Here is a 14,808-nt window from a genome sequence, read left to right as displayed (position 1 = left end):
CTTAATTATTGTGAAAGGTGTGATTCTCACCCAGGACTGGAGGTGTGCTCTAAGGGGTGGGATATAGGTTAGAGGGGAACATGTATCGTAAGGAGGCAGAAGATACCTGAGAGCTTTGCAAATCGTATGCATGCTTCTCCTGTATTGCTGCTGCATCAGGCTGTTGTCATCTGCGCTAGGTTGCATCCCTTCGGTGTACTGAGGTGAAAAATTGTGAGCTGCCGGTTCAGGCTAAGCGTGGTTCTACTTTTGATGCTGTTTTTTTTTACATTTATACTACTTTGGAATATATGTGTATACTTGCATGCTCTGTGCCTCTTAGTGTTTGGCAAGTTAGTAACTCGCCTTTGCAGAAGGTGGATAAGCAAAATACACAAAAAGCTATTTATCGGGTAATTTAAAAGGTGAGTGGAGACATAAAGGGACGTGAACATAGTAGCGGTAAAAATCATCACTCTTAGGGTTGGAGGACCAACAGAAGCAGGTGGGAAATAAAGTGTGTCAGAGGGATTTGTGAGAGGGAGAGGTTTTTTGGGAAAAAAAAACCAGAGTATTTTATGAAGATGTCCCTTGAGCTGAGCTTAATTAAGTAGAAATGAAAGAATATTCCAAGTTACACATGCATGACCTGAAAATAATAACCTCTCAACAAATATTCGTTGAATAGATTATGAAGGAATTGAGTGAGCAAAGATCGAGAGGACAAAATATGGAAACGGTGGGTGGGGGCAGTAAGTTTGTTTGGGGCCTGTGTGGTGGGAAATAAGCCGCACAGAAAGAACGGGGATGAGCAGGCAGCTTCGAACCCCAGGCTAATGAGTTTAGACCATATTTTAGGAAGCCAGCGAAATCTGAGTAGGGAAGTGACACACTAGAGCAACGATTTCTGGACTGTTGATCTGTCCGTGGTCTGTAGAAAAAACTGGAAGCAGAGAGAAATCGTAGTCGTCGTTAGTTAGGAGGTCCTGGATTGGGGTGACAGTAAGATCAGAGGGGGCAAAATGAAAAGAGGATAAAAAGATCGGCCAGTTGGCCCAAGCGCTGATTGGAGTTGGTGGAGGAGGAGGAAGGGAAAAACTGAGGGAAATATTTGGGAGGAATGGCAGAAAGAGGAAAAGAAACGAGGCAACAAGAGGAAGTTTTGAAGGGAAGGGGTGATTCTGTGGGGAAAGGCTGTATACTGTAGTGTAGGGAAAGGTGGGCCACGCAGGTCTGCAGAGCTGAGCGAAGTCCCGGCAGCGCGGGGGTTGGGAGCTGTCTGCGCCGAGACCCTGACTGGGGTCCCCGGTGGGGAGCGCGCCGAGCGTCTCGGCATCTGCGGGTCCAGAGCCGGCCCTCCGGCTGGAATCCGAGGTGCAGGCCTCCCGGTTTCCAGTTTTCACCTGGGGTGGACCTCAGCGGCTCGGAGGAGGAGGATTCCAGTGTCTATCCAGCCCCAATTCAAGGGACTCTTTGGAACCTAAGGATAACGCAGTTGCCGACCGCGACCCCGGCGGGACCGGCGAGCGCGCGCTTCCCCGCCCGAGGCGCGTCCCCGAGGCGCGGAGGCGCGGCCCGGGTCGCCTAGCAACCCGGGACAACAGCTGGACCAGAACTGCAGCGCAGGCCCCAGCGGTTGCGGCGGTTGCGGATCTCCAGGGGTCTCCAGGCAGGTAAAGACAGGTGGGCGGCTGCCCCGCTGCCTAGCGGGGTGGAGAGGCCCAAGGCAGAGTTCCCAGCTAAACTTGGGGACCGAGGAGGTGCCGCGCACGTGGGGACATCAGGGGCAGCTAAAGGGTCACCTCTGTTAGGCTGGAGGAGGGGTGGGTTTCGTAAGCTGCCGGGTCAGCTCCCACGTCACAGGCAGCAGACTCAGACCCCGAGAAGACAGGCGAGGGGTTCAGATTCCGATACTTGACTCAGGAAGCGGGTCTGCTCTGGCTCTCCTCCTCCCCTGCGAGTCTTCTCAAAATAAATCTCCCCGTTAGCAAGTATTTAAGATCGCCGAGGCCGAAAGTTCACGAAGGAGAAATACGAGTAATCAATAAATTCATGAAAAAAATTGTGGTTCCTCTTCAATAGTCAAGAAGCTACAAGTTTAAAGCTGACTTGTTTTCATACCCAATGCGAAGAGGTTCAAAACTTTGTTATTCTGCAGCTAGGGATTTATCCTAATGAAACCACTGAGAATGTGGATGATGCCTAAGAGTTCACTCATTTATGTCTAATGTTCATTGCTGCCTTGTCCATTATTCCATAAAACTGGTTGCTTAACATTGCTAACTGCCTGGACACACAGTGGATTTTTAAATATGTTTTAAATGACATGATATGCTGATCCATTGGAGAGGACTGGAGCAATAAGTGGAGACTGAAATTTTAAATCCTGTTCATCAATTTAAGACTTTATTAGGAAAAATGGTCCCAGGAAGGGAAGTCGAGAACAGGGGATAGAAATCCAGGGAGGATGGTAAAGTCACTGTAGAAAACTCACACACAAAAGGAACTATATCAAAATAGTATTTTCTCCCAGAGCTTATTTCTGAGTGACTTTTGTTTTATTCCGTGTGTCCTTCTTGGCTTTTACAAATTCTCTATAGTGAAGCGTATTACCTGTATAAAGTGGTAAACTTAAAAAGGGTTAAAATGGTAAGATTTACATATATTTTACTGCAATAAAAGAAATCAAGACAAGTGGTGAAGTAGGGGAAACAGGTGTGATTTGCTTCAGAAAGTCAAAAAGATTTATCTTCTTAATTCAACATCTCTGTAGCGTTAAAGGAAAATCTTCAAAGAGTAAATTAATATAAGGTAACTTAATTGTCTCATGTTCATTTTAAGTGAAAGGGGTTTACAATATTTTTTTAAACATTAGGGTCATCTCCAAGGCTCCTTGTCCCTGGCCTATGCCAGCTGTATACTTCCTCCCCTGTTAACAATTACACCCATACGGTGATAAAGACACAAACTGAACACTTCCTGCTTCACAGCAGAGCCTAGGACCAGCTGCACCACTGTGATCCTGTATGTTTGGACCGCTCCAACCTCTGCACTCTTCAGTCCGCAGTTACTCAAAACCACTGTGCTGAGATAGGAACAACAGTTTCCTAAGTGAAAATCAGAGGTCTTGAAACAACTTGATGCCGGTGCAATTTAATTGCTTCCCAAATATCCACAAGAAGTTCTTTTGTTAATTTAAGACTGCTGTATTTCAGAATTGGTTATTAAGGGCTATGAAATCTGCCTTTTCAAGGGATTAATCATGGGATAGACTTTCATTTATCCAGAATAGTTTCTGCTTGAGTGAAATATTATAGGCACAGAATCTACGGTCTGTGTGCTTTTTAAAGCACCTAAGATGTGTGAGACAAAAAAGAGTCTAAAATATGAAGATGGGAAAAGTAATGTTAAATTAAATGTTTTGCATTAATATTAAAATTTGATTACATTTGAAAATAACTTCCTCATGTTGTAGGAATTTCCAGGTGCACAAGCTGATTGCTGAGAAGTTTTAACTGCAATGTTTTAAAACAGTTTATGATGAAAAATATATGTAATGGGGGATGTAGGTACATTTTAACTTCTTAATACATTGGATACAGTGTGAGGAGGTGCATCAGAGTAAGCTTGCCCAGGCCATCAAACATCTCAAAAGTTGTGTAACCTGAAGTTAGACACCTGGCCCATGGGTTTCCGTGAACATGGGGCTTTTTAACATGTGTGATAAGTTCTGGTCGGTGCCTCTAATGCCAGGAGCTGCTCGTCTCCCTTGACAAGTCATCTGACCTGACCCTGGCACTGTGGATTCTCTCCAGGGATTTTCTTTCTCAGGATTTCTTTTCAGACTGTAGTAATTTGCTCGAAACTAGAAAGTAAATCAGAGATTGCCTAATGCCACACGTAATCTCACACATTCTCTCTGGAGAAATTTGGAAGATTTCTAGTGTTATTCGAACAGTAACCCACATCTTGGAAAGTTTTCTGTGCCCAGGTGGAGTTATTCCTCTGTGCCGTATCAACCACGTCTACTATTTCCTTGAGTTTTTTCCACACAGGCATGGACACATGAGGGCAGGTAGAAAAGGGTCTTGCAAGCAGTAATTGTGATTTCCCAAAAGTACATTTCTTTGTACTTTGAACTCTTAATTACTTTTCATTAAACTATAGATTATAACAGAGAAAACTTTGTTATCTGGGAAGATGACAAAGTGTTCATCTGGGGTTGGTAGATCTTGGGTATGATTCACAAAATCCTGACTCCCAGGAACAGTGGAGCATTCATTTTTCTGAATGCTGAATGTCTACTAAGCACTGTTCTAGGTGCTTGGGATAGCTCAATGCAAGAAAGCAAACAAAAATTCTCTTTGCAGCAAAACATTCTTGCATCTCTCAAAATAATTTGGACTTCACCTCCCAACCCCTATATAAGTGAGGGATCAGCATGGTAAATGAAAAGTTCAAAGTCATGTCACTAACGTATCCTCTTTCTTTCCAAACTGGAAGCCAGGACTAATGCCCAACAATGTTATCGATCAGTTACTTTAAAATTATGGCTTGGGTAGGGAGGTAGGTAACATGTTTGTACATGTTTTGTACAGTTCTGTATGCAATAATTTCTGCATGCATCACATAGTCTTTTGGGGGTAAAATTTAAAGGAAATAAACCTTGTAAAGACACATGTAACTGAGAAATTTTTACATATATAATGTATAAATGACACTTTAACCATTTATTGCATCTTTTCCCAGAATGGGTAAAAAGGTAAAGAAGAAAGCAGAACCTCCTCCTAAGGATGTGGTAAGTTTCTGATTTGAATACTAGTAGCACGTTAACAACCAGTTTTAAAAATAAATTTTTCAAACAGTTTGGCATATACCAGTGTACACATGAGTACACAGTGGCAGAAGTCCAAAAAAAAACTGGTCAGACGAGATGAGTCAGAGAAATCTAACATTATATAAACAAACAAACATTGTCATTACATAATTAGCACAATTAGAGAGTGATTATTAGCTTTTCCAGCATGTGGATAACATGTTTATAAGCCAAGTTAATGAATAAATAGTTTTAGTTTGTTCTTTTAAATACTTTACATTTGTCAGTCTATCATTAATGTTAATTACCCAAGTGCATTTTCCAAGTTAACTGGAAGCTATGCTGTGGTTGTTAGACATGTACACAAGGTTGTTGGAAGGTAACCCTTTGGACATCAGGTGTGTTCTCCAATTCTGTGGAGAGAGAAGTCTGGGCTCATCCTCATTTTCTATTCCAAATGCTGAAGCAGTACATTTCTTGCAACAAAGCCCTATTGCTTTCTCTTAAAGGCATATTTTTATCTTCTCTCTTTACATTTTTTGAATTACTGAAACATTGTGTTTAAAATAAAAAATGACCTTGGACAATTTTGAGTTTAGAAAGTTGTTTTGAAAGACACATGGTGTGATTTTCTTCAAATCAAACATGAATGGAAAAAAATAAGTACCATGTAGTCAACTCATAGGACTTGACAGTTTGAAGGAAACTGAGCCGAGCGTAGGAACCTCCCTCCAGCACTGGGACATCGTGGTTACAGATGGGAGCTCCAGTCCAGCCCTGCCTCTCATAACGTCTGTGTGCGTGTGTTTAATGAAGTGGCCGGATTTGGACAAATTATTTCAGTTTTTCTTCATGTCTTCAATGGGAATCGTAATGTCCAACTCATTTTGGTTTTTGTATGAGTTATTGTAAAATGAAATAAAACACAATAAAGTTCTTGGTGCCTGGCACATAGTTAACACTCAGTAACTAACATTTAAACCTTGGGAATCCTTTAGAATCTGCCATACACACGCACACACAGACACACTATGTAACTACTTACAGATGACACTTCAGTGCAGTTGGAAGCCCCTGTCTGTCCGGGTCTAAGAAAGCTTTGCAGAGAAGGTCATTGTGGTATCCTGACATATCCCGACATATCAGCCTGGCTGCTCTCCTTTGGATATACTTTTAAAATATTATAAATTCTCTTATTTTTTTAGTGCATTCTGGGTTTGCATTACCTGTCTTTGCTGCAAAAGGGCAGTATTGCCATCTTATTACTAGAAAGTGGACTCATGAGCACAATACTTGATGACAAACACTTTCTGATTAAAGTTAGAATTAAGAGACTATTAATCAATGGATATATTTGTCAAAGACACTTTTTGTAATTTTATCATGTCTCGCTGCTATTATCCTCTATCCTGATCCTTGGGGAGACACATGGAGACCTGAGCGACCATCCCAGTCCTAGCCTCAACAAAGCCTAGCTCCGCCTCCTCGGTTCATAGCAGCCCAAGGCCACGTGGCAATTACCAATGGCCCCGACTGCTACTTTTCCTAAGGGTCTTTTCACCTTTCCCCTATTCTGACTTTATGCTAAAAAGTTGACAGAGTAGTATGAAAATCACTCTTCTGCCTTGTAAATTCTAGTACTTTATTTTTTTTCTTTTTTCCATTTTTTTATTTAATTATTTTTCAAGTACAGTTTTCTGTCTATTACTCCCATCCCATCCCACCCCCATGCTCCCTCCTCCCTCCCATTTCCACCCTTCTCAGTTGTTGTCCATGTATCCTTTATATATGTTCCTCTAAATCCCTCCCCTAGTACTTTAAAACAGTATGCTACAATTTAAGGTATGTGAAGTTGGAATGTGTTACAAGGTATACGTCTTCAAGGCCTAGGCAGGGTTTGATGTACAAATTATAAATGAAAACCAGATTTTAAAAAGGGATATATAACTGCTTGAGAAAATACATTTTTTATATCAACTAATGGTAGTTTTGTACTTACGATTTCTTGAAATCAGTGCTTCCAAAGATTTTTTTATCCACCCCCCATTTATAAACTTTTTCTTGAAGCATAATACACATACAGAAAAGTGCACAAAAAGATACAGCTCCATTGGTTTTTGTGCAATGAACACACCCAGGTAACCGGCACCCAGATAAAAAAACAAACGTGACCAGTCCTCCAGCAGCCCCTCCGGACCCCCAAGGACTCCAGCTTCATCACGTGGTGGGACCGGTGTTTGAACCATGGAAATGGAACCATGAAGTGTTTTCTGTTTGCCTGACTTCTGTTCAACAGTACATTTTTGAGATTTAGCCATAGATCTCAAAATGTTGTGTATAATTATGACTTTTTATTGCTGTATAACATTTCCTTGTATGAAAATACCTCAGTTTACCTGTCCATTCTAGCACTGACACAGAGTTTGAGTGGATTCCCCTTTGGGGAATTATAGACTGTGGAGCCACGAACATTCTACTGAATGTCCAAGGTTTTTTATCTTCAGTAGTCTTTCATCTGCTGGTTAAAATGGGTAATAATAGGGTCAAAGAGAAGAATGAATGTTGGGTGATACAGTTGAAACAAAAAGCTCTCCTTGTTTTTCTTAATATTCTTCTTTTCGAGACACACAATAATACGTGCATATGTGGTTTACTGCTCTCCATTGCTTCTCATAAAAGGGAACACTAGCTAAGAAGATGGCTATAGGAAGATATGGCTTAAGCAACAAATAGAACTATATTCTGCCTGCCCAAATTATTTCCACGTTTGACCGAAAGGCTGTTTGTGATACTGTAACACAAGGCAAACTTCCTGAAGAACGGCTGCATTAAAAATCACTAGCAGAAATGACCTTAGCAGGCAGTAGTTAGTATAAGGCAAGATATTCAGCAATGAAGGCTCTGGAATTAACTGTCAGAGTCTGAATCCTCACTCCATCTATCACCCACCATCTATGATCTGAGGAAATTTTCTTTTTTCTTTCTTTTTTAACTATAGTTTATTGATTATGCTATTACAGTTGCCCAAATTATTTTCTCCTGTTTATCTGCCTCCTCCCTGTACCCCTCCCCACACTCCAACATTCGCACATCCCCTTTGTTCATGTCCATGGTTTGTATGTGTCAGCTCTTTGGCATCTACATCTCCCATACTATTCTTAACTGCCCCCACCCAATCTATTTTGTACCTACCATTTATGCCTTTTATTCCCTGTACCTTTCCCCCTATTCTCCCCCTTTCCCTCTCCACTGATAACCCTCCACGTGATCCCAATTTCTGTGATTCTGTTTTTGTTCTAGTTGTTTTCTTAGTTTTTGTTTTTTTAGGTTCAGTAGTTGATGTGAGTTTGTGGTCGTTTTACTGTTCATAGTTTTTGATATCCTTCTATTTCTTAATAAGTCCCTTTAACATTTCATATAATAAGGGCTTGGTGATGATGAACTCCTTTAACTTGACCTTATCTGAGAAGCACTTTATCTGCCCTTCCATTCTAAATGATAGCTTTGCTGGATAGAGCCATCTTGGAGGTAGGTCCTTGCCTTTCATGACTTTGAATACTTCTCTCCAGTCCCTTCTTGCCTATAAAGTTTCTTTGGAGAAATCAGCTGGTAGTCTTATGGGTACTCTTTTGTAGGTAACTCTTTTCCTCTTGCTGCTTTTCAGATTCTCTCTTTGTCTTTAATCTTGGATAACTTAATTATGATGTGCCTTGGTGTGTTCCTCCTTGGGTCTAATTTCTTTGAGACTCTCTGAGCTTCCTGGACTTCCTGGAATTCTATTTGCTTTTCCAGATTGGGAAAGTTTTTCTTCATTATTTGTTCAAATAAGTTTTCCATTTCATGCTCTTCCTTTTTCTCTTCTTCTGGCACCCCTGTGGTTCAAATGTTGGAGTGTTTGAAGTTGTCCCAGATGTTTCTAAGCCTCTCCTCATTTTTTTGAATTCTTGTTTCTTCATTCTGTTCCAGTTGGATGTTTATTTCTTCCTTCTGTTCTAAATCATTGATTTGAATCCCAGTTTCCTTCCCTTCACTGTTAGTTCCCTGTATATTTTTCTTTATTTCCCTTTATGTAGGTTTCATTTCTTCCTTAATTTTGTGACTGAGCTCAGTGAATTCCTTGAGCATCCTGATTACCAGTTTTTTGAACTCTGCTTCAGATAGGTTATCTATGTCCTTATCGCTTAGTTCCTTTTCTGGAGTTTTAATCTGTTCTTTCATTTGGGCCATATTGCTTTGTCTTGGTGCACCTGTTACATTGTAAGGGGCGGAGCCTTAGGTATTTGCTAGGCAGGGCAACCCTCTCTGCTGTATTGTGGTGCTGTCTGTGGGGGAGGGGGTCAGAGAGGGAACCGTGCTGCTTGCTCTGCTCCCGGCCCACTTTCTGTCACTTCCCTCACTTCCCACAAGCAGATTGTGCTGATGAGCAGGTGAGTGGGTTTATGTGCATTTTAGGACCCTGTGGGCCTCTCCAATGGACTCTCATGTGAGGCTGGAGTTTCCCTTGCCACAGCAACCCCACAGATGATTTTTTATAGCCAGGGGTTTTGAGTCTTTTCCTTTCTCCAGCACTGAAACCTTGGGTTTTGTGGTCTGTTTTACTCCCTCATTGTTTCTCCCAGCTTTCTGTGTGAGAATGTGGGATGACCCACAAGGTCCGAAGCCTTGCCTTGCCGGGTGTCCTTTCTGCCCCGGCTGCTGGGCTCAGCCTTTCCTACCAGTCTGGATGAATGTTTCTTTAACTCCTTGGTTGTTGCATTTCCATGCAATTTACTCGCTGGCAGTTTTGGTTGTTCTCTGCTTTTAAATTCTTCTTTTGGTTGTGTGAAGAAGGGAATCATTTCTGCCTTTATCTCCATCTTGGCCATAACCCTTGAGGCAAATTTCTTAACCTCTGTGTACCCAGTGAGGATGTAAGGCTATCCACTTCACAGGATATCTACTCATAGAAATGAGGGAAGGTTAGATCAGTACAGGAAGCTTCAAACAGTGCCTGGCACCAGTTAGGAACTCAGTGCTGTTATCATTAATGACATAGTTAAGGGCTCTGTCCATCCTTCTGCAGAACTACAGAAGGAGGCAGGCGATCCACTGAAATTCCTGGAGGCCTAGTGTGTAACCATCATGGTTCATGGTCAGGTCTTCGAATTTATGAGCATGATAATTTTATTCTTAGTATTTAAGAGGCAAGCAAGCTTCAGTGGATAAATCACAGTATCTAACCTCACAAGAGACTACAACCTGGCTCTGAAATATCAACGATTAAGTATCAACTGAACATTTATGTTAGTGGGTCAGCAACTTCTCTCCCTGGTTAAGTGCTTATGGGGTCTAAGCCTGGTGAGTATTGAATCAGAGCAACACACAATAGTGTGTTCTCTCACCTGGGAAACCAAACCTAGTTCTTTGGAAGACTGGCATGTCTCCTGGGGCTTGTTTTTGCAGAACCTTCTACATCAGCCTCACAACTCTACCTTTAACTCTTTGTCAGAGACTACTGAAACTGCCACAGACTTTTTCTAGAAAGGAAGCATCATAGAGACTTATCTTTCTCCTTCATCACAGATAAACCACCATGAATAAGAAATACAGTATGAATTCATAAATAATACACATATATGAAAGTGCATAAATATTTATCAGCTTGCTCACCTTGCTCTAAATGTTTGTTACCTTGAATTAAGTTGTAAAGCAAACTAGAGGCCAGACAAACTAGCTGTTTTCATTTAACCTTCACACTTTTTAGCATATTTTAACTGCTATGTAGTCTCTACTAAAAGTTCTTACTAGAGTGGTGCAGTCTACTTCCCTCTGTATCTGTTCCTCTTTTCCTGTGTAATTGGTTCCTCATGATCTGACACCAGTGATGTGGTCCATACCTTCCAATAAAAATCAAAGAAGCCTTTTATTTGGACTTACCAGCACCATAGAAGCATTTAGCTCTCATGATTTATGTACTTGTCACTCCGTTTGATTTTGTAACTTTGTGTTCTTTAGATTTGTGCTAATCCACCAACTAGCCACATGTGATTATTTAAATTTAAATCTATAATAATTAAACATATGCTAGTTAAAACTAACAATTAAAAAATGAAAAATCACCCTGGCTGGTGTAGCTCAGTGGATTGAGCGCAGGCCTGTAAAGCAAAGTATCGAGGTTCGATTCCTAGTCAGGGCACATGCCTAGGTTGCAAGCCAGTTCCCAGTTCCTGGAGTTCCTGGCAGGGGACGTACAAGAGGCAACCATACATTGATATTTCTCTCTCTCTCTCTCTCCTTCCCTTCCCCTCTAAAGATGAATAAATAAAATTAAAAAATCAGTTCCTTCGTCATATTAGTTAGACTTCAAGTGCTCAAGTGTCACCTGTGGCTATGACTGGCACTGGAGAACGCAGAGTCAGCGTTTCCATCACCAGAGTTCTGTCGGACAGCACTGTTCTAGACAGTCTAGTTTTTTCCAGACATATAAAGTGTCCCTATAAGCCTATGGCCCCTCTAATTGACTGAGCTTGAAATTCACAGCTAAACCAAATGGTTGCCCTTTCTCTTTTTTCTTTGTAAATAATTTTGGTTCATCATTTATTTTGCTCAGTGTGAAATTATAATTTCACAACCAGCTTGTTGGTGACTGATTGTTTCTCACAGGAAGGCAGATGGGATGTGTAATTACAATGCAGTATTATTTATGTAGTTGTGTTAGAGCTATCATTTTATTCTCGGTGCCTTTTTAAATAAGAAATTGCTATGATGCTGTGGACTCTGCAGGAGGAACAAATGCCACGCCAAGCTTCCCCTCTCTGCCAAATATCGGTGCTCCTCCTCCTCAGGCAGCTCTTCAGTGCAAACACTCACAGTCTCAGTCTGCGCTTCAAGCTCCTCAGACACCAGATTACCCTTCCCTTAATGAGGACGGCAAATACTGAAGTGTTTTCTAAACCCTTGAAGAAGGATGAAAAGCACATGCTACGGTGGTTGTTTGAGTGCACTTTCATGTACTCTACTGCTCCGAGTATTCGTTCTGTGGAGATCATGACATATCCGTGTTTCAACATAGCATATTTATTCCCATCCTTGTAAAATCAGCTCTAAAAATACTGAAATGTCCGAGGGCTCTGAAGTGAGAGTTCTAAAATGGAAGGGAAATTTGTTGTGAACGGGAGTTGGTGGAGAAGGTAATCTGCCAGAACGCTAGGGAAACTGTCCTAAGCAGCAAAGCTGATCCAAGGCTGTGATTCTCAGGGGCTCGGCACAGGGGCCGGGGGCCTTATGGGGTAGGATGGGAACTGTGGACACTCTCCCCTCAAAAATGCACACAAAAAGTTTGCATCCAGTTTCAGTGGGAAAATGCATCCTTAGAGCAGCCCACTGATGGTTCCGTGAATCCCTGAGAAACTTCTCTCCTTACATCAACAGACAACACACAGCTAAGGTACTTTAGGCCAGAATCATAAAAAAGAAGTTCCTGGAGGTACTTTACAGACGTTTATCGAATTTTCATTCCCCAGATTTAGTCTAGGTAATGGAGATAGAGAAAAATATAGTTCTTTGCCTGAAGAAATTCATTCATTTATTGGACCAATATTGTTCTACATCCTGGGCATATACATGAGAACAAAACAAAGTTCAGGCCTCAAAGCAGCACCCATTCTAGTTGGGGAAATAATCCATTAACAAATAATAATATAATTCAGGTAGTGATAAGATCCATACAGAAAAAGCAGGATACAGGATGGAGATTGATGGGATCTGCATCACCATCAACTGGATCTACTTCTGGGCAAGCATTCCTGCGGGGGGGGGGGTGCATTTTAGAAAGACTTAAATGGAATCCAGAAATCTGCTATGCCAATATCTGGCTGAGAGTATCCCAGCCGATAGCAATAACTAAGGCTTGATTTCATGTGTTTGAGGAATGCCAAGAGGGTTGATGTGCCTGGAGATTAGTAAGCAAGGAGTTAGGAGATGGGTCACCAAGGTGGTGGGGTGGTAAGATCATATGGACATTTTAGGCTTTGTTAAAAAGTTGAATTTTCTTTCCCTAATGTGCAAAAAAGTGTATCCATTGGAAGGTTACAAGTTGAAAAGTAGCAATAACTAAGTTATATTAAAACAAAAAAAAATAGATTCTACATGAGTCAAATCATATGGTACTTATTTTTTCTCTGACTGGCTTATTTCACTTAGCATAATGTTTTCAGATCCATCCATGCTGTCTGAAAAGTTAAATTGGTTCTTTTTAATTGCTAAATAGTATTCCATTATGTAAATGTCCCATGGTTGCTTTATCTCCTCTTCTACTGATGGACATTTGGGCTACTTTCCACATCTTGGCTACTGTAAATAATGTTGCAATGAACATAAAAGTGAAAATATTCTTTCAAGTTAGTGTTTTGGGTTTATCTGAATAAATTCCAAAAAGTGGAATTGCTAGGTCAAAAGGCAGTTCCATTTTTAATTTTTTGAGGTAACTCCATACTGCTTTTCACAGTAACTGCATCAATCTACATTCCCACCAATGGTGCAGGAGGGTTCCCTTTTCTCCATATTCTCACCAACACTTGTTGTTTTTGATTTATTGATGATAGCCATTCTGACAGGTGTGAGGTGATATCTCATTGTGGTTTTAATTTGCATTTCTCTAATGATTAGTGGCATGAGTATATTTTCATATATCTACTGACCATCTCTATGTCATCTTTGGAAAAGTGTCTATTGAGGTCCTTTGCCCATTTTTAATTAGATTGTTTGGTTTTTTAGCATAGAGTTTTGTAAATTCTGGTGTTTTTTAATGAACAAAGTGAACTAACAAGCAAAATAGAGACAGACTCATAGATAGACAGCAGGCAGACAGCTCCAGGGGTGGAGGTTGAGGCGGTGGAGGGGTTGAGCGAAAAAGAAAAATAGAAAGGACTCATGATTATGGACAACAGTGAGGTGACTGTGGGGCACGAGAGTGGAGTGCGTGGAGGTACGGGAAGGTTTGGGGGGGATTGATGGGCAAAATAAAAAAACAACTTAAAAAACAACCAAAAAAAGATCATTCTAGCTACAATGTGTAAGAAGAGTGTAAACTAAAAGCCAGTTTGGAGGCTATTCCGGACAGAAAGCTGGGACTAGGGGTTACTGTGGAGAGGAAGTGGCCAGAGTGAGCACACAGGCCAAAGGTAGATGTGACGGAATTTGCTGATGGATCATACGTGGGGTGTGGGAAAGAGAGGAGCTGACATGTTTCAAGGTTCTTGGACTGAACAACTGAGTAAACTACGGTAAAACACACTGAAGTGAACGTGTAAGACTAAGGGACAGTGCAGTGTGTTAAGTGCTATTGTATAGAAATACTGAGGAATGTAGCTGTGGGAAAGAAAAGAAAACTCAAAGACTTTTAATACCTAAACTCTCATGAATAAAATGTAGTAAAGAACATACCCAGAAAGATGGAGACCTATTGAATAAGCCATAAACTTCTATAATTTTAAGCGTTATTTTATTACTTTAATTCTCTAGAAATAAAATAAAACTATCAAGAAGCTGTAGGTGGCATGGAGATCACTGATGATGACCTTAGTGACAACTACTTTGGTGACTTGATGAGGGAGAAAGTCAGCTAGATGTTCACTGGGAGGTGGAGTGGGAAAATGAAAAATAAATAGTTCATCAGATTTTTTGCTCTGAAAGGGTTGATTGAGTAAAATGCAAGTAAAGCAAATACTAGTGTTCATTTATGGCTTGGGTTTTGTAAAATAGATTGATGAGAAGATAAACAAGGAGCGTTCGGGTTTGGCAGGAGTGTTATTAAAACAGTAGGTCATAAAACTCGAGTAGCATAAGAAATGAAGTGAAAAGACTGCTGATGTGAAATTAGAGGGAGTAAATGGATGGGGATCTCAGTGAAACTGAAGGACAGCTGTGGTGGGAGTAGCTGAATGGTGAAGCTGTACCTTTCGTCATGTGCTGGTTGGCCACCAAGAAACCCTTAAGGTCTGAACACTGTGTGTGCCAAGAAGGCAGAGTAGGCT

The 14,808-nt window shown here is 41.0% G+C and overlaps 1 protein-coding gene across 1 annotated transcript in view; it reads left to right on the top strand.

The window, feature by feature from the left end:
- Positions 1-80: 80 nt before the first annotated feature.
- LOC118995184 (armadillo repeat-containing protein 3-like) overlaps positions 81-14,808 on the top strand; it is a 34,437-nt gene continuing 19,709 nt past the window's right edge. The window contains exons 1-3 of the mRNA XM_037058127.1: positions 81-87; positions 1,328-1,652; positions 4,729-4,777. Of these exons, the coding sequence (XP_036914022.1) occupies positions 81-87; positions 1,328-1,652; positions 4,729-4,777 (381 nt within the window). The remainder of the gene's footprint in view (positions 88-1,327; positions 1,653-4,728; positions 4,778-14,808) is intronic.

Source organism: Sturnira hondurensis, unplaced genomic scaffold (genome assembly GCF_014824575.4).
Source record: "Sturnira hondurensis isolate 20B ecotype Veracruz unplaced genomic scaffold, ASM1482457v3 Scaffold0009906, whole genome shotgun sequence".
NCBI classification, from domain to species: Eukaryota; Metazoa; Chordata; class Mammalia; order Chiroptera; family Phyllostomidae; genus Sturnira; species Sturnira hondurensis.
This window is presented reverse-complemented; position numbering and strand designations above follow the sequence as displayed.